This window comes from Elephantulus edwardii, unplaced genomic scaffold (genome assembly GCF_000299155.1).
Source record: "Elephantulus edwardii isolate Elephantulus edwardi_28Jun2011 unplaced genomic scaffold, EleEdw1.0 scaffold00028, whole genome shotgun sequence".
NCBI classification, from domain to species: Eukaryota; Metazoa; Chordata; class Mammalia; order Macroscelidea; family Macroscelididae; genus Elephantulus; species Elephantulus edwardii.
In genome coordinates this window covers 239,487-260,458 of record NW_006399778.1, presented here as the reverse complement: position 1 = coordinate 260,458, position 20,972 = coordinate 239,487, and the positions used below count along the sequence as shown (strand labels likewise).

The window sequence follows — 20,972 nt, the reverse complement described above, 5'->3', positions numbered from 1 at the left end:
GTGTCTGTGTGTGTGTGACTCTCTGTGTCTGTGTCTGAGTTTGTGTCTCTGTGTGTGTGTGTGTGTGTGTGTGTGTACCATCAAATCAGATCTGAGTGGTAGAGGAGGAGATTGTCCCTCTTTCTCCAGCAGAGTAAAGTTTATATTTTTTACATTTGAATTGTTACTATCTCAGATTGCTCAAAACCAAAATGAATTGTGAGCATAGCTCAAAGCTTCAAAGTAGAGTCCTACAAACTCATTTTTCCAAGCTTGTGAAGGTTTGATATAGGTTTTTTTTAAATGATGTTGTTTTTTCCCCACTTGTGAGGTTTTATATACAGTGAATATCTTAAATTGAGAAAAATAATGCTAACTTGATACTCATTAAAGGCTTATTAAATATAAGAAGGTAGAAAAAGCCTGGGAATCATTTCTTGCCATTATACAATTAACATATTTCTAACTTTTATTTTGATTTATGAAACATCAGAAAATATGTTCATTATCTAGGCTGTTCTAGATTCAGAAATAAAAAGACAGGTGACTTTAAAGAAAATTATAAAAATATGAAAAGAGTTAATGTCTTAAATTTTTATGCAGTTTTAGCTTCTAAATGTAATTTTTCCATTTGAAAATTTCCCCGAAGAAATACCTGTAAAACGATTTCACATGTTTTACTGAAGTGGAGGCACATGGATCACAAAGTGGATCAGTCTGCAGTAGTTTTATGTCTGAAGTCAGGACTTGACTTACTCTGCTTTGATCACCTGGGTCGATAGCTCACTTGAGAATTAAAAAAAGAAAATAACATTTAACATTTATAAATTAAATACTTTACAATTATGAAAAGTTGTAGAGAAAAAAATAGAGGGAATACGGATGGGCACAGCCTGAATTAAAAAATAAATATAAAAACCTAGTGACACAACTCATACCACCACCTTCCCCACCATTTCTTTATGATGATTTTTTACTCTTGGTTGCCATAAATAATTACTGTTTGAATTTAGATAATAATCTTACTATCCTAGTTTTCTATTCTTTTTTAACACATTTAGTGACCCCAGAAATGCTAGGCACTTGCTTACAAACCAGAAACGGAAAGTGCCTTAAAAGTTAGAAATTGTTAAGCAAGTTGCAATTTAGTGGTAGGTAATGAATGGTACGCGGTGTTTTCAGCATTGGGCTCCAGTGTGTCAGAGCTGATGAGAATGGCACAGGATAGGGCAGAATTCTAGTCGATTGTTCATAGGGTTGCTATGAGTCATACTCAGTGCCTCTTAACATCCTGATAGTATAACAGAATTTCATTTGAGTAGATGAAGTTTTGTGATATATTTTAAATACCTTTTTTTTAAGTGAGGTAGTGAAAATTACCAGTTTTTACTGCCTACCAGAAACTATAAAAATGATGTTCAAAGGAAAAGTGGAAATTACCCTCTGAATGTAGTTTTGTTTTTTCTTTCCTGTGACCTAAATAATTGATTGTGACATTAAGCTATTTTAATAAGCAGGTTTAATTATTATATACTGTTCATAAATTTAGAATATATCGTATTTGTGTATATCACACCTGGGTCATGAAGGCTTAGTACAATACAACTTCACATTGTGTTAAAGTCTTTTACCAAAAAGTGATTTCTTAATGAGCTTTTAAAAGTGTTTCAATGGAAACTCTTGTGAGATTCTTGGGAAGAATAAATCTGTAAGAGTGAATTAATTAAGGGGGGACCGAGGGGAGGAATCATGGCATCACAGAGTTTGATGAAAAAAGAAATGTATCTTCTATTTGCATCATAAAAATGACCTGTGCAACAATGAATGAATGGTAAGCCAAAGTCTCTGTAAATTTTCATTAAAGTTAATTTTTTTTTTAAAGAATGACCTGATGAAATTGTTAAAATAACATGCAGAGCTTTGTGGCTCCTCCGGGTCAATTCAGGCCTGGCCTGTGACCCCAGATGGCCACCAAAATCTTTGGCTATAAATATTAATGGAAGGAAATTGCCCATCTTTCTCCTATGGAGCCACTATTTGCCAAATACTCAGTCTTTGGATTATCTTCATCATCTCTGACATATTAAAGCCCTTTGCTGAAGTAACCATGTTAATTCATGTCAGTGGGGGTCGTCTTCTCCTTTGCTGACCCCTCCATCTTTCTAAGCATGATGTCCCTTTCTAAAGAACAGCCTTGCATAAATACATGCCCAAAGTGGAGAGACAAAGCTTTGCTCTTCTTGCCTCCAAGGATCACTCAGCTGTAACTTCTCCAAGACAAATCTATTTGTTCTTTTGGCAGCCCATTGAGTATTCAGTAGTGTATATTAATTTCACTATTTAACCTATGTAAAACCACTGGTTGGATGCTGACATAACACCTGACAAATGTACATATAAATCCTCATAGTTTGAGAGTAGATTCTTTTGGTGGTAACACTGACATTTCATTATAAGCCAAGAGAGCCAACCAGGTGGGGGAAGTCTAGCGTGAGGGGCAATGTATACGAACTTTGTAAGTAAACCAGTGGAAAAATAAAAAAAGAAAGAAAAAGAATTGCAAGAAGAAAAAAAAAGAGAGCCAATTAAGATTTGGGTGTTTTGTTGTTGCTGTTTGATTTTTTAAAATTATCTTTCATAATAATACAGAGACAAAACCAGTAAGGAGATTGCTGGATGTAATTGAATAAGGTTAAATAGTGAAATTAATACACACTAATGAATACTCAATGGGCTGCCAAAAGAACAAATAGATTTGTCTTGGAGAAGTTACAGCTAAGTGATCCTTGGAGGCAAGAAGAGCAAAGCTTTGTCTCTCCACTTTGGGCATGTATTTATGCAAGGCTGTTCTTTAGAAAGGGACATCATGCTTAGAAAGATGGAGGGGTCAGCAAAGGAGAAGACGACCCCCACTGACATGAATTAACATGGTTACTTCAGCAAAGGGCTTTAATATGTCAGAGATGATGAAGATAATCCAAAGACTGAGTATTTGGCAAATAGTGGCTCCATAGGAGAAAGATGGGCAATTTCCTTCCATTAATATTTATAGCCAAAGATTTTGGTGGCCATCTGGGGTCACAGGCCAGGCCTGAATTGACCCGGAGGAGCCACAAAGCTCTGCATGTTATTTTAACAATTTCATCAGGTCATTCTTTAAAAAAAAAATTAACTTTAATGAAAATTTACAGAGACTTTGGCTTACCATTCATTCATTGTTGCACAGGTCATTTTTATGATGCAAATAGAAGATATATTTCTTTTTTTTTAAATTGTATTATTTTTTTTGTGCGTACCGTCAAATCAGATCTGACTGGTACAGGAGGAGATTTGTTCTTCCTTCTCCAGCAGAGCATCTGGTGGATTCGAACTGTGCACCTCTTGGATTGCAGCGCAGCTTCTTGCCACTAGGCCACCAGAGCTCGCCAGAAGATATATTTCTTAAGGGCTGACGACACCAAAAAAATTATAACCAAAACAACTGAGATATCATTTTACCCCAGCAACAACACCAAACTTCAGCAGACCAGCAAACAACAAATACTAGTGAGGTTCTGAAGAGACTGGAATGTTACTCACTGCTGGTGGGAATGTAAAATGGTACAACCACAATGGATGGTGGTCTGGTGCTTTCTCAAAAAGTTGGAAATAGACACACCATTTGCCCCAGCATTTCCACTACTGGAAATATACCCTAAAGAAACCAGAGCCACAACTCAAAACTTAATTGCTGTGTTATTCACAAAAGCAAAGAGATGGAAGCAACCCAAGTGCCCTTCAATATATGAATGGATAGAAAAACTATGGTGCATTCATACATTGGCATACTATGCAGCACTGAAAAACAATGAACTCGTAAAACATAACACAACTTATATTTGTTTTTAAAAAGTTAATTGTGGGTGGGAAAAGAGGAACGGGGATAAGTAAAATGTGCAATAATGAATGAGTGAAAATCTAACTTTTCTGTAAAATCACAATAAAAATTAAAAATTTTTATTTAAAAAAATTAGGAAGTATCATTATAGAATTTATGATGAACTCCTTAAGGGATTTTTTGTTATTACTAAATGCTAAATATCAAGCAAAAATTATTGGTCCCTCTCTCTGCTCCAGTGGACTTTCTGAACAGCCTATTGTTCCAATTACATATTCCCTCTTGCTACTTACAGATTTTCATAAGAGAACATTTTGTATTTTAGCCCTAGGAAAATTACCCTCAATTTATAATTTTAGCGGAAAATATATATAGCAAACAGAAATAAAGCAGCATCTCTCCTGTTGTTACAGTTTGGACCCCAAAACGATAGCCTTCGAGAGTGGTAATTTCAGACTTAACTGCACCTGCACCTGACAAGAGTTATGCTGTTGCTTGATGACGTCAAGTTGGTTCCAACTCATAGTGACCCTTTGTACAATAGGACAAAATACTGCACAGTTTTACGCCGTCTCACAGTGCTTGCTGTCTTTGAGCCCACCATTACGGCCACTGTGGTAATCGAGTTGGTAATCAAAGATCTCCTCTACCAAATATGATAGCCTTCTCCCGTAACTGATCCCTCCTGATATGTGCCTCTCACATATATCCAAAGTATGTGAGAGGAAATCTTACCATCCTTTCTACCAAGGAACATTCTACTATCCATCTTCCGAAAGAGATTTGCTCATTCTTCTGGTATAGTCAATACTCATCAATAGCATAATTCAAATGTATCAGTTAGTTTTTCCTTATTCATTGTCCACCACATGTTTATGAATTGCTTGAAAATATTGTGACTTGGATCGGAGGAATCTTAGTCCTAAAGTGTCATCTTTGCTTTTCAACATGTTAAAGAGCTCTCTGGAACAGATTTGCCCAGTACACTATGTTGATTGACTTCTAACTGCTGTTTCTGTGGGCTTTGATTGTGGATCTATGTAAAATTAAATCCTTGACTCTGTCAATCTTTTCTGCTTCTATCATGATGATACGTATTGGTCTAGCTGTAAAGGGGGAGGTGTGTGGGTGGGGTGTGTGTGTGTTGCAGTGTTTGTAATCCATATTGAAATCTGTAATGGTCTTTGATCTTCAGTAAATTATTCAAATCTTCTAAGCAAAGTTGTGCCACTTGCATATCACACATGTTACTGAACCTTCTTCTCCTGATGCTACATTTCTCTTCATATAGCTTCTTGTATTATTTGTTAAATATAGAGAAGGATAACCCCCTAACATACACTTTTCCTGATTTTAAACCATGCTGTTGTTTTTGCTGTTGTTATGTGCCCTGGAGTCAACTCGTAGTGACTCTATGAACAACATATCTGAACCCTGTCCTATCCTGCACCATCTTCATTATCTCTGACATACTTGAGTCCATTGCTGCAGTCAGTGTGTCCATGCATTACTCCCTTATTCTGTCAAATGACTGCCTTTTAGTCTACACTCAGGTTCCACATGTTATTGTTATGTGCCTTCAAGTCAGAACTGACTCAAAGCTATGCGCTTCCCTCCAGCAAGTTTTCAGAGGTTGTAAATCACGAGAAGAGATTTACCACCTTTTTCTCTTGGAGTAGATGACTGGTTCAAACTACTTGCCTTTGGGTTGGCAGCGCAACTCCTTGCCTAGTAGGCCACCAGAATTCCATGTAAACACAATTAAATTTCTGGAATTCTTTACAAAGTAGTTAAGTGCCATCACATCAATGGTGACCCTGTGAACAACAGATCTGAAGTTTGTTAAAAACCAGAGACCTGCATATATTCCTTGTCTTAAATGTTTTGCCTGTTTTTTTCTTTTTTTATAAATATAATCCCCAAGGGTCAGAACTGTGCAGTGTCTTTAAGGAAAGTTTCTGGTCTTCTCTAGACAAACCTTGCCTTGTTCATTAGAGATAGATTTTACTTTCTGTAATTTTGTTGCAGTTCTGAAATAGTTCTTTACAAATGTAAACAACAAAGAATGAGTAAAAAAATTTTTTTTAAAGTCAAGAGTGGGGAAGGAAGAGGGTAAAAATGTGCAACAATGAATGAAAATCTGTTTTGTAAACTTTTGTTAAAATCACAATTAAAATAAAAATTTTATTAAAAATACAAACAGTCCTATTTTTTAATAATCTTAGAAGGCTAATATAAGTACAGTAGTGTAACAGCACAAACTAATGTTCTCTATATAAAGTTCTGATGTTATTAAGATGCTGTTTAAAATAAAATCTGGTGGTTTTTATCTTTCGTTTACTTTTATTTTATTAATTTTAATGGACATTTACAGAGATTTTGGATTTCCATTCATTAATTGCTGCAGTTTTCTCTCTGCCCACCCCTCCCCCCCAGTTCACTCTTCTCTTTGAAAAGTAAATGAAAAATTCCTTCATTGGTATATAATCCCCCCCCCACCCCCACCCCCGTACATCCCACTATGGAAAAAAAAAAGGAAAAAACCTGTTGCCATATAAGCATAAAATATAACTAAGCAGCATCATTTTATTATAAATAGTATGTATAAAAATATAAGAAGTATTCTCGATGGCACGTAACAACAATTTCATACTTTTTGAAACTTCAGTGTGTTTGTTATTTTGCAAAACAATAGATTTTTAAATTTTAGATAAGTAATATTGTATCAAAATTTAATTAATAAAATGTAAAAACTCTGTGCACTTAAGTATTTTTAACATGCTGATAAGGCTTATAACCAACCTAGAGGTAGAACCCAGATCCAGTAATTTTGTCAGTTCTTTTATCAAGCCTGATAAAGGACAAAAGTATCAAGAAGAGTAAGTTGAAAACTTGTGCAAGTTTTCTATGGACTCCTGGTTCCTGTGCTTTATTTTGTCTTTTAAGTCGATGATTAAGAGTTGTTTGTAAATCTGATTCTGTACTGAATATCATCTTTGATCTAGAGCATGTTGTTTAGTTCTGTTCTATACGTTATCCCTGGAAAGACATGTATGAATTATTTAAAGAGGAAAAGTGTGACTCTTCTTGTGAGGGGTATGTTTTTAATCTTCTATATTTGTACATTTGTTTCAAATTCACCCCAGAAATTCAAAAGAAACAACTAGTCTTGACCCATAGACTTGAATTAAAAGTTTATAAGAACAATTATTTGATTAAATATTTATTTCTGCCTGGTTAATGATTTAAAAGAAAGCCTCTGAAATATGAGATTTTACAACATGAATGAGAATAACTAGTTTAAATACTAGGGCATGGTTTCAAGGTTCTCCTCAAACAGGAAACATCAAACTGTAATTTGGTTAGTTATCTTCCTTTTCTAACCCACACCTCCTCCAAAAAAATCAGGATTTCCAACCCAGTGATATGCTTTCCTAATTGCCTGGAGCTACATGACTCAAAGATACATTCTTTGGAACACATAATTATAAAACTATAGCCAACATCCTACACCCTTGTTTTCTGACAGAGTTAGAAAAGAAGGGTCTACCTTTGCATGGCTTCAGTGTTAGAAAACAGAATGGGTTCATAAGGCTGTTTTAATTGCCATAGCTAGTTTAAGGAGACAGTGGTGCATTCAAATGTAAGTCCAAGCCTGTATTTCTTTTGTTAAATTGGAAATAGGAGGAAGCTAGTGGTAAAATCGGAAATGTTAAGAAATGGTTGATACACAAATATAAACAATTACACAGTCACCTTCCTCAGTCATTTATTTATAATTTATCTTTACTTAGAATTATTTAATTATATAATTCTTTTTCTTTATAGTTATAGTATAATTCCTACTATTTTCTAAGGAATGTAATTGATAATCCTATCAGGCACAATTTCTCAGAAAGAAGCTTAAACTAGTATACCAGTTTTACTGGATCTATGAATGCTGTAGAGTCCCCTGGTAGTACAAATAGTTAATTCATTTAGCTACTAATCAAAAGGCTAGAGTTCAGAACCACCCACAGGTGCCTTGGAAGACAAGCCTGGGTTCTTTTTTCAAATAACCAGCTTCTGAAAACTCCATAGGATGTAGTTTTACTTTGACATACATAAGTTCACCATGAATCAGAGTCTGCTGACTACTGATTAAAAAAATGTTATAGGAAATAATGTTTTTTGTTTCTAACACATATTGAAGTATACTTTAAGCTCTTCATTCTACAGCTAGAAAGTTTGGTTACTTCATCACTTTAAATAATTTTTAAATTTGGTCTCTAGTTCCTATTCCTCAAAATTGCACTTGTGGCAAACTAGGAGAATATAATTAGAAGATTGTTTAAACTCCGGATTTTCATGAATCTAGGACTAGAAGGTATTTGGATAATCTCCATTCATTGACTTTAGCATTTGTCATTAATCTGATATCTTATGCTTTGGTATTTGGGAATCCCCCCCCCCCTTGTTGTGGAGAAGATACACAACAAAAAACATTCACCATTTCTGTAGTTTCTACATGCAGAATTCAGTGGCAGAATTTACATTCATCAAATTATATAGCCATTCAATCTCATCAACCTTTTTTTTAATTGTAAAAAACATGGATTGTTGGGTTGGAAGCAGAAGAGTGAGGATGGGCAGAGATGAGATGACAGAGCTGCACAATTTGGTGAGTGGAGGGAGTGGGCAAAGGAGATGAGAAAGATCCAGTAGGGACCAGAAGAGACAGGGTGAGTATAGTCCAGTGGTGATTAATTTTATTTATTTATTCACACACACACACACACACACACACACACACACACACACACACACATATATATATACAAAGAAATTGTCTTTTTCATTTGAGGGTTTCTTATTTGTGAATGGGGCAACTCTTCTGGCTGCTTGATTCTAAACAAGGGCATTGAGATAAAGGGAAAGGGGAGCTTTAACACTTTACTGGTGGTACTGAGTTGAAGCTGCATGCCTTCTTGTTCAGTTAGAAGATATTTTCCTGACGTTTTCTGCCCTCTGGACTGCAATGTGTTTCCCTGGATGAGTCCAGTAGGAGTGCTTGGTTGAAATTGAGGCTCCATCCTCCTTTGCTTCCTTAGCTGGCAGTTATATTTCCCTTTTGTCTCTGGAACTGGGGCTCAAGGTTCAGGTCTGGAGCAAGACTCATGTTCAGGTTACCTATCAGGAAAGGGAGCAAACCTAGAGAGAACACACTTGTGAGTTACAAAGAGAAGGGCTTTGGAGGTGTTACTTATAGATGTACTGGAGAAGGAGGTAGACGAAAGTGGCTTAGATAAGATTCCTCGTACCCACCAGGCAGCTTTCCCAAGCAACCTGACGTCTCTTCCCGGGGGACCAGGCTGCACACCTCAGGGGCTGGGTGGTAATCCTCCAGGCTGGACATTGCTCCCTCCCACCAAAACCCCCTCCCCAGGTCTGAACCCTGCACCCCACTGGAGACCAAGACCAGTGACAGTACTCCCTGGCTCCAGCACTTCGCCCCCCTCCCCTCCACCAAGTGTTCCAATTGCAACTCAAAGTAGGCATCACTACCCTCTCCTTCCACAGTGGTGAACAGACCTGCCCAATGTCTAAACAGTTCTTGACAGCAGTAGTCAAGAAATCAAAAGATGTGGTGCATTGAGGAGATCTGCTGTCCAGGATCTCTCCAAGGATATCTTCTACACTGACAGCTCAATGCTCTCCCAGATCTGGTTCTTCACCTCCTTTGGCTCCATGGCTCTGCCACCACCCCTGCCATCCCCTCCTGCACCAGGGGCACACCACCACCGCCAGCCATGCAGGGGTTCTTTTGCACTGGCCATTATGACCCCGCAGGGGTGGGAGGAAGTGGGACTCACCAATGGTTTTTTTAGACTCTTTGTCTTCTTGATGTTGAGTCCTAATCTGTATTGAAGATCAGTGGTTAACTGTTTAACTCTTTAGGTGTAGATAAACTGCAGGCTATGAAGGACCATTGTGGCCCATTTCAATGTGGTTTGGTGCACCTTCAGCTCCTCACACTGTTCCCTGCCCCTACCACCATCTTGATTCCGAGAATTTCTTTTAAAATTAGTTTATTCTGTGGTCATGCAGGGCTCCATCGTACCAGACACAAGGCCTGGCACCCACCGCCAAGCCCAGGTGAGGGGACCAGTGGGCTCTGAACATGGTGGTGTGGGCAGCTGGCAGGACTCATCCATGTTTTTTCAAGAATCTGTCCTTTTCATGTTGAGCTTCCACCCATCTTGAGGACCAATAGTGTTTAACTATTCAGGTATAGATAAACTGCAGGCTGTGGAGAATTATGGCGGCCCATTTCAACGCAGCTTGCTGCACCTCAGGCTTGTCATGCTTCTTCCCCTGCTGCCGCCATCTTGGTTCTCATCAACCTTTTCTAAACTCACTTTCCTTCAAGCTTCCAGTCTAACCTTTTGAGTTACTGGTGTCAACTTGATTGCATATGTTGTTGTTTTCTTTAGGTACCACCTTCTGAACATTATTGTTATGTTTCAAATCAGAAACAACTTAAACCTGCCCCTCTAGTGTTTTTTAAGAGGCTGTAAATTGCATGGGGGGAAATTGACCATTTCTCTTGAGGAGTAGCTGGTGCATTCAGATTGCATGCATTTGTGTTGGCAACGCAACTCCCTATCAGTAAGCTGCCAGAGCTCTTTTTCTGAACATTGTTGGGTTTTTTTGCTAGGTATAGATGAATCAGTGACCTCACTTTTAGTACCCCTGCCTTCTGGTGCCATCCTCTTCATCTGATTGACTTGAGCCTATTGTTACAGTAACTTTGACAATCTATATCATTGAGGGTCTTCCTCTCTTTCTCTGACCCTCCACCTTTCCCAGCATGATATTCTTTCCCAAAGACTGGCCCCTCCTGACAACATACCCAAAGTATGTGAGACAAAGTTTCACCATTCTTGCCACTAAGGAATACTCTGGTTGCACTTCCTCCAAGATGTACTAGTTTGTTCTTGCAGTCCGTGGGATATTCAGTACTAACTGCCAATACCACAATTAAAAGGCATGAATTATTCTGTCATCTTTATTCATTGTCAGACTTTCAGATGCATTGGAAACAGTTGAAAATACCATGGTGGCTTGTGTTAGGGACACCATAGTCTTTAAACTGACAACCTTACTTTTTAGCACTTTCAAGCAAATTATTTGTTCAGCAAACAGATTGAATAGTAGAAAAGATATCAATCTGCATTGATAAGTATTCTAAAATTCCAATTCATCTCATTGTTATCCATGATTTATTAAGATGCACATAGTTGAATGCCTTTAAGTAGTCAATGAAACTTTAAAAAGAGTGAGAGCAGCCGTATCTGATCACCTCTGACTCCACAAGGAGCAGCTGTCCCCATCAAGCACATCCACTGTCTAAAACGAATTCCTTTGGAGCCAGACATAGCCACCATGCTCCCACACTACTTCTATCAATTCCAACACCAACGCTGCTGGTTTACTGGGTCTGGAATCCCTGGCAGTAGCTGTACAGACCTCACCAAACCATACTCAAGATTGTAGGGTTTATGAGAGAAGTTAACAGGTTACAACTCTTAAGCTGGCAAAAGGATGCAGTTTCTCAGTCAGGACAGCTTCTTAAATGTGCTCATATAGGCCCTTCAGCCTTGTGGCTTTAGGCCAGTGTAACAAAGCTATTTTAGTTGTGCCAGTTAGGGCATCTCTCCACCTCACTCCTCCCCTCTTAGTCCTCCAGCAAGCTTGGATGAAGACCTCTGCCTCTGGCTCCATGGAGCAGCAGGCCGAAGTCAGCTCTGCCTCATGTCAGCCTTTGATTCTCCACTTTGGCTGCTAGTGCTCTCGTAAGTCCCACTCTGACTGGTGTAGGAATCTCTGGCCCCAGAGGATGTGCTCTTTATATTCAGTTCTTCCTTGCTGGTTGTAAGATTCCCAGTTTCAGCTGCTGAACCTGCTTCATTTAAAAATCTGTCAAAGGCAATGGCAATGGCCGAGGAAAGCCATTTTGAACAGTCAGCCTGTTAAGCCACAAAAACACAAATAAGTGTCTTTCTAGTAATCTCTGCTTTCAGCCAAGATCCATCTGACGTAAGCATTGATGTCCTTCATTCCATGGTCTCTTCTGAATCCAGCATGTATTTCTGGCAGTTCCTTATCAGTGTACTATTTCAGCCATTTGTGGGGTTTTTTTTTTTATTTTGTTTTGTTTTTTTAGCAGTTTTTCCTGCAGCAGGATTTTACTTTTGCTATGATGTGCCTGTTTTCTTTCACAAGATGGTCATAAAAGTCATACATTCTTTAATAAAACAATAGTAAAAGAAAATAATAATTTATATGAGATTATCAATTTAATTTTTTTTCTGTTCATGAATTTAATTATTTAATGTGTATTCTAAAAGGATTTGACAATGAGAAAACTGTTCCTGTTAGATTTTTCAAAGTTTAAGTTAGTAGTAGACCTTTCTAATGAATTTTAACATAGTTATCCTTTTCTTTCCATTTACCATTTTATCTTTTTGAGAATACATGAGGAATTAAGGAAGGAACATTTGACTCTCTGCCTCTATAATATATTTAATTATTTGATGATCCCATGTACATAGAATCAAGTTCTTATGATTTCCCTTTTTTGGAAAAGAAAATAATTGACCATTTTTCCTTTACATTCCCTGATTCACTCATTGCCATCCAGTCAGAACTGACTCATAGCTGACCCTCCAGTGAAACTGTATGAATTGCACAGGACATTGCCCATCTTTCTTCCTTACAGTTACTTTACTAAGAATAATTAATTCACTATCTCTTATAAGCTTCATTTTCTAATATATTTATGCTCTAAGTAAAGAGAAAACCTCATGATTTAGGATACATGTCTTTCAGCAGGGACCTAAAGAAAGAGTGGTTGGGAAGACCTTTATCACCATTTTTGTTAACTGAGTGGTGTTGTTGAGTGGCTAAAAAGTTGAGTTTCCAGAGCACTTCTAGACTAGTTGCCACCGAAATTGTCTATGAATATGACTTTGGAATTTTGTCTCTCTCACATACCTTATCATGAAGATTCTATCTCAGCTTAAACTGATAACTGAAGAAATAGCATATAGCAGTTGTATAGTAGTATAGTGTGTATAGCAACTCCACATCCAAGCTTTGAATGCAAAAGAAAAACCAGTAATCGGGTGACAGGTTAGTTACAAAAGAAGCTTTAAATAAAAATCTCAGTTTGAGAATCTGTACACTAAACTATTAGAATAAGTCTAGCAGTTGCTACCAATCATCTAGGTTTTCCTGAAGATTAAGGAATGGTCTAATTTTGTAAATTGTATGGTAAAAAATTTGTGAATAAAACCGAATGTCAGAAGACATGGTAGCTTAATTAACTTTTATCCTGAAGGACAAATAAAGAACACAGACTGGCATCAAAGTGAAGTTTACTCACTGATAGGATAGCTGACTTAAAAGTTTCAATTTTTCCTTGCCCTCTGAACACTTACATTATGTTGCTCCGTTTCTGAAATGTAGTGGGTTTTATTAAATACTGCTGTTAGCATATGTTAAATATTATAATAAGAATGCTTGGAAATGTTTTCAGTTCTTAATAATGTATCATAAGCAGGAGAACACTGTCTCAGTTAAAGTTGTTGTTGTTGCATGCTGCTGAGTCAGAACTGACACATCGCTGACTTTCAGAGGCAATTAATCGCACAGGAGGAGATTGTCCATCCTCCTCCCACAGAGCAGCTGGTGAATTTGAACTGTGTGCCTTTAGGATTACAGCACAGCTTCTCACGTATTTACCCTACTCGTGTTCTTATGGCCCATGCTAGGATACCATTGAGGGAAATTGTATGGGAGGGATTCTTCTAATATCTCTGTTTGTTTGGGGTGGTTATGGGTTTGGTTTGGGTTTTTGTGGGGTTCCCCCCCAATGTTGTGCAGTGCTATAATCAGATTCTAGAGCATTTCATTTAAGGAAGTAAAATAGTTGAGATCCAAGTAAGACATGTCCTCAAGTAAATCGTGAAAGTAGGATGAAAAAAGTCACTGACTTCTCTCTTCTTAGTCTGCTGTGCATTATAATCAAGACCTACTTGTTCTGTCTTCTGGGCACAGCAGGCTAATGTGTCAGCAGTCATTTCTGTCTTATTGCTGAACTCCAGTGGATTTTCAGAGAGTCAGTAAATCACACAGAAGATTGCCCATCCTCCTCCAGCAGTGGATTCAAACCACAGACTATGCCACCAGAGCTCCCATTCATTGCTACAGTCACTCTAGTAATTATACTTATGTAAATCTGATTATCACTTCCCTAAACATCCTATGTAAAAAAGATTGAACATGATAACTTTATGAAAAATTAGTGTTTGTCCATTATATCTTTTTCTTTGTGAAAAATACCTACAATATTAAAAGATTAAATATGGGTCTTAGTACATATATGTGTCCCTTTATCACTCAAAAAACAAGTGTTAAAAAAATCCACAAGTGTTATTTGTTTTGGATTTTAAATTCTTTACAATAAATGTGTTGACTTATCACATGTTATGATACAGTATGAATTAGAGGTCCCACTTTAATTTCAGGACTGTTATTCCACATGACTCTTTTTTTCTTCCCCTCTAGACTTCTTCCGAAAACCCTGGGACAGGAGGTGGAGTGCAAAACTGTATTGTGTTGCCTTCCTGCTTTTTTTGTTGTCTTCCTGCCTTTTAAAAAAAATTCTGGCCCAGCCTTGGCTGCTCCTTTCTCTGCCATTAAAGCTAACTAACCAGGCCCTGCATGTATAGTCGGAATGAAGGGCTTGTGGCCTTTCATTTCAGTCTTGCAAATTTATTGTTCAGTATGTTGGTTGGGGTTTTTTTATTTTGGTTTTTTTTTTGTTTAGTTTTTGTCACATCCATAAAGTCAGGATTATTTTTTTGTGTGATACTATGTATGATTTGCAAGTCTCATCTCTACTTCCGGCAAAAAAAGATCTCTCCATTTAAAAAATAACCCAGCCCTGTACCCCATGTTAGTATTCTAACACTACCTACGGTCCTTATTTATGACAGAATAGAATAGTCTTATAAACAGATAGTGAGCTCTGGTGGCTTAGTCTATAGGGAGTCATGCTGCAGATCCAAAGGTACCACCTCTCTGACAGTTAAAATTAACACTTAATGTGCTACCACTCCCAAAAATTAACACTTAATGAGAAGAGGGAGGGCAGGAACAGGGCACTGTTTAACAGAGAATAATGACTCGCTAAGGAACGGTAGAATTCCCTGCTTCATTCAGTGTTAAAATAGAAAAAGAAGGAAGGAAGGAAGGAAGGGAGAGAGGGAGGGAAGGAGGGAGGGAGGGAGGGAAGGAAGGAAGGAAGGAAGGAAGGAAAGAGGGAGGGAAGGAAGGGCTTTCCCCCATACCAAGAGGATGAGTTGCAACATTAGTAGACTATGCTGAGGTGAAATACTAGTAAGACACTATTTTCAAAGTACAAGTGAAGTGTGTCTAAAAGATTTTTAACTGATTTTAATTGTCACACTGAATATTTGTTCCAAGATCATAATCATCAGCTTGGTTTGGTTCCTTTTCCTCCCTAGTAATTTGTTAGGAATATTGATGTTTAGTGTCCCTGTGATGTCAAGGAGTCTGACTGTCTGCATGATTGTTAGCGTTGTTCTCATCCTTTCCAACCACTACAGGAAGTGAGGGAAAGGGAAATTTTAAAAATGTTGCTAAAATAATAAATTAGCTCTTCTCTTCCCTTTCTTTCTCACCATGTAACAGAGGAAACAGGCCAGCCTACTGCAGAGTCAGGCATGATCATGGACAGTGTGGAAGCAGGAGACACAACACCTCCCACCAAAAGGAAGAGCAAGTTCTTTGGCTTTGGCAAGATCTTCAAACCCTGGAAGTGGCGGAAAAAAAAAAGTAGTGATAAATTTAAAGAGACATCAGAAGGTAAAATACTAAGATTTACAAGTGGTATTTTTTATAAGATTAATTTATACAGTAATGAAGGGAATTCCTGTTTAAATTGTAGCAAATATTAAATACTATGTTTTTCTACTCTGCCCACTTCTCCCTCACACATAGTTCATTCATAAATTAATCTTTTTTTAAAAAGGATAACTAACACAGCCTCTTTTGGAAATAATAGTATCCCAGTAGTACAGAATAGGAAGGAAATTATGTTAAATTAATTCTCTGTTCTTTTTCTCCTGTGAATAGAAATTTTTATCTGTAGAGTGTTAAAAATTACTTTAACTGCCACATTTCTGAGTACTGTTTTCCAATTTAATATTAGTTTTAGAGCGAAAGATATCTATGCGAAAACCAAGAGAAGAGCTAATTAAAAGAGGAGTTCTGTTGGAAGACCCTGAACAAGGTGAGAATACAAATTAATAAATAGCATATCCCTATCTCTGTGCACCTGGTCTTTTGTCAGTTATAATGCTCTTTAGTGGCAAGGATGATGAAATTTCATATCATATTGGGTGTGTTGTTAGGAGAGACCAATCCTTGGAAAAAGATAACAAGCTTGATAAAGGTGGAGGATCAACAAAAGAGAGGAAGATCCTCACCAAGATGGATTGACACAATGCCTGCAACAGTGGACTTGAGTATGATGGAGATTGTGAGGGTGATGCAGGATAGGGCAAGGTTCAGATCTGTTGTTCACAGTGAACACAGTATGGTTCACTGCTGGTCACAGTGAATTGGAGTTGACTCAGCAGCCCCAAACAACAATATCATAAAAACATTTTTAAATTGTTGTATGTGAAAGGAGTGGTGGTAACATGGGGAGGCCCAAATCTGACTTCACTTCATAAAGGGGAACTGCCCCCATGAATAATATAATAATAAATAAATAGCTACATGGTCAGACATACCACCCCACATGCTCCTGTACCTGTTTCTACAGGATACAATATTTGTTGCAAATTGACTCACAGACTTTACTCACTGTTGTGGGAATTATTTGAAAAATAGGTTGGGGAATAGAGGAGGCAAAAAAATAATACAAATTCCAAATTTATTCCAGCAGTCTCAAGCTAGATTAACAGCAAGATAGGTTGGGGAATAGAGGTGGCAAAAAATAATACAAAGTCCAGATTTATTCCAGCAGTCTCAAGCTAGATTAACAACAAGATGAAATTCCTCAGTTAGTGGAAGTCCAGGTTCCGTTCAACAGCAAAAATAAACTTCTGATTTCCTTAATCATCCAGCAAGCTTTCTCAGAGCAGTTACAAGTCAGCTTTTCCTTCAGTCATCAGCAAGCATACCTTTAACTGTGACGTTTATCTCCAGAGTTCCTCTGCTTATACATTGCCATATTCTCTTCCCAATTTCTCCACTGTTGTCCCCGCCATTTATATTTTTTTTACAGTGTGGAAAACATTCTCTTACATTGGTCCCAGAGTTGTTGATAATTTGCAAGACCATATGTCGACAATTAAAGTAGCTGGAAACCATGCCCTTTATGGGGGCTAACACAATGGATAGAAAAGCCAATTTTCAAGGTTTCTGATACCATATTCTTTTATATATGTCATTGTTTATACACATACACACACACACATACACACACACACACACACATATATATAAAAATATTTCAACTAATAATCCCTTGTTTTTTTGGTGTATCCATTCCTCTTTTCATGCCCTTTTCTATTTCTCTCCTTTCTCAAACTATATACATTATTGATATAGAGATAGATAGATAGACAGACACACACATATACTCGTCTGTGCATTGCTGTACAGAGGTAACTTGTGGTTGCTGTGATGCTAAACACTGTGACCCTAATGTGTCAAATACGGTAATGGTTATCCATGGTAGACAGTGTTCATTGGAGCTCCCTGATTGAAATAAGCTTGGAAGCAGGAGTGGCATTCACTTCCAAAATAGCTTGCCTCCAGAAACTCCATGAACATGGAGAAACGATGAAAGTTATACAGTTGTTCAGGTCTTTCATTCATAGGGTCATTGTGAAACGTCTTCAACTCAGTGGCACTTAACAACAACACACACACACATATACACACACAAACACTCTACATTTTAGATTTTTCAGTTCTTTCTCTCTTTTTGTCCTGCTCTTGATCCAGATTGTTTTTAGTCTGCCAAGTCAAAGGCCTAATATTTGAGGTACAGCCATTAGATGGGATAGCACTCTGGCAACCAATGAATTGACCTAATTTGTTTGCTACATTGGTAAGAATGGGCCTTGAGACCTGGCTTATATAATTTCTGTTTTAGCCAGGAGCAGTGTTTGATTCCTCTTCATGCTAAAAATTGCATTTGACTTGATTGTATTATAAAATATCTAATGGATTCTCTGAGGTGTTTGGGACACTTATAGATATTGAAGCCAGGTATTACTTCTACTCCACTGTTAATATTGCAGAACTAATTTACATTAGAAATCATTTTACATTAGAAATGAAAATTCAAATTACGCATTCCTGGTTTAATAATTTGAGATAAAACTGATTGCTTTTGCATTATGAGTGCTGAGTAAAAATTTATTAGTAATGGATCAAATTTGAACAAATTCAAACCTCTAGTTGCTATAATCAAGGATGCTTTCAGCGGAATGTTAAATGATCCAGGAATTACTAAAAGAAGATGGAAAGAATATACTGAGTCACTGTATCGAAAGGAATTGGCAGACACAGAAGAATTTCATGAAACAACATATGAGCAAGAGCCTATGGTGATGAAAGAAGAAGTTCAGGCTGCTTTGAAGGAAATGGTAAAAAATAAGGCTCCAGGAATAGATGGTATACCAATTGACAGATTTCAGCTAACAGATGCTGCCCTGGACGTGCTCACCAAGTTGTGACAAGAAATCTAGAGAACAACCACTTGGCCAACTGACTGGAAGAGATCTATATTTGTTCCTATCCCAAAGAAAGATGACCCAACAGAGTGTGGAAGCTATAGAACAATCTCACTGATTTCACATGCAAGCAAGATTTTACTGAAGATTATCCAAAAACGACTGGAACAGCACATCAACAGAGAACTACCAGAAGTCCAGGCTGGCTTTAGAAGGGGTCGTGGTACTAGGGATATTGTAGCTGATGTTAGGTGGATCTTAGCTGAAAGCAGGGAATACCAGAGGAATGTCTCTCTGTGTTTCATTGACTATGCAAAGGCATTTGACTGTGTGGATCATAACAAATTGTGGCTGACTCTGAGAAGAATGGGAATCCCAGAACACTTGATCGTTCTAATGTGAAACCTATACTTGGACCAGGAGGCAATCGTCAGAACAGAGCAAGGGAACACTGCATGGTTCAAAATTGGGAAGGGCGTACGCCAGGGATGCATCCTATGTCCATACCTTTTCAACCTATATATAGAACAGATTATCCGGGAGGCTGGGCTCTATGAGGAGAAATGTGGGATCAAGATTGGGGAACTATTTATCAACAATCTGCGTTATGCAGATGACACAACCCTGCTTGCTGAAACTGAAGAGGACCTGAAGCACCTGCTGCAGAGGGTCAAGGACTGCAGCCTCCAATATGGATTGAGGCTCAATGTCAAGAAGACAAAGATTCTCACCACTGGACCAATTGGCAGCATCAGGATGGATGGTGAAGAGATTGAGATTGTACACAGCTTTAGTTTGCTTGGCTCCATAGTTAACAGTCTTGGCACCAGTAGCCAGGAAATTAAAAGGCGCATTGCCATGGGAAAGTCTGCTGTTAGGGACCTCTCCAAAGTACTGAAGAGCAATGGTGTCTCTCTGGAAACTAAGGTGCGTCTGATACAGGCCATGGTCTCAATCTCTTCACCAAATATCATGACGCTGCCTATCAAGCCCAGTGGTGAGAATCTTTGTTTTCTTCATGTTGAGCTCCAATCTATAATGAAGGCTGCAATCCTTGACCTTCTGCAGCAAGCACTTCAGGTCCTTCTCACGTTAAGCCAGCAGGGTTGTGTCATCTGCATAACACTGATTGTTGATGATTCTTCCTCCAATTCTGATGTCACATTTGTCTCTTTTTTTTTTAAGTTATTTTTCTTTTATTTGATGACATATTTATTCTTGAGCCATGAGTTTTTGTTTCTTCAGTTTCTTCTGGGAGATCTTTTTCTTCTGGGCAACCTCCTCTTCTGGTTTAGGAACAATCTGTTCCTTTTCAGTAAGGATCATCTCAGTATGGCAGGAGGAGCTCATGTAGGGGTTAATCTGACCAAGAACTCTGTACGAGCGGCAGCACATCTTGGGAGCTTTGTTCACCTGAATATGCTCAATGACCAGAGAATCAACATCCAAACCCTTAAGTTCAGCATTACTTTTGGCATTTTTAAGCATATGCAGCAAAAGCTCGGCACTCTTTTTGGGCGTCCAACCCCACTGTTCGGCCTGGGCACACCTACCAACTCCACCATTGTATCGTCGGAAGAGCACACACTGCTTTTGCAAAGTAACATCTTTCAGATACTTGCTGGCTTTCCAGATATGCATACCTTGATGGCTTGAGCAGTTTCTCAGGTGTTCTTAAAATGGACCCGGAGATTTGAGCCTCTTGATTTGCATGATTTTGTGGGGTTTTCCAAGTCACGCGAGTAGTGAACCATGTTGGGAGATTACTTGAAACCGCTCACAGGAAAAGCCACATTTCTCTTTATAGAGCCCAACCTTCCAGATAATACTCTTTTCTGCATATAGATTGAAAAAACACAGAAAGTAGACACATCCCTGGCATACACCCTTCCCGGTTTTGAACCAGGTAATGTTTCCTTCCACTGTTCTTAAAACTGCCTCCTGGTCCAAGTATAGGTTTCATATAAGCGCAGTCAGGTGTTCTGGGATTCCCATTCTTCTCAGAGTGAGCCACAGTTTATTGTGATCCATCCAGTCAAATACCTTTGCATAGTCAATGAAACACAGATTCCTCTTCTATGCTCTGCTTCCAGCCAAGATCCATCTAACATTAGCTATAATATCCCTTGTGCCAAGGCCTCTTCTAAACCTAGCCTGCACATCTGGCAGTTCTCTGTTGATGTGGTGTTCCAGTTGTTTTTGGATAATTTTCAGTAGAATCTTGTTTGCATGTGATATTAATGATTTTGTTTGGTAATTTATTTTTTTTATTAAATTTTATTAGTTTTAATGAA

General features: G+C 38.0%; 1 protein-coding gene across 1 annotated transcript in view; it reads left to right on the top strand.

The window, feature by feature from the left end:
- PHACTR4 (phosphatase and actin regulator 4) overlaps positions 1-20,972 on the top strand; it is a 95,963-nt gene that overhangs the window by 41,763 nt on the left and 33,228 nt on the right. The window contains exons 3-4 of the mRNA XM_006883637.1: positions 15,617-15,790; positions 16,137-16,217. Coding sequence (XP_006883699.1) covers positions 15,617-15,790; positions 16,137-16,217 — 255 coding nt within the window. The remainder of the gene's footprint in view (positions 1-15,616; positions 15,791-16,136; positions 16,218-20,972) is intronic.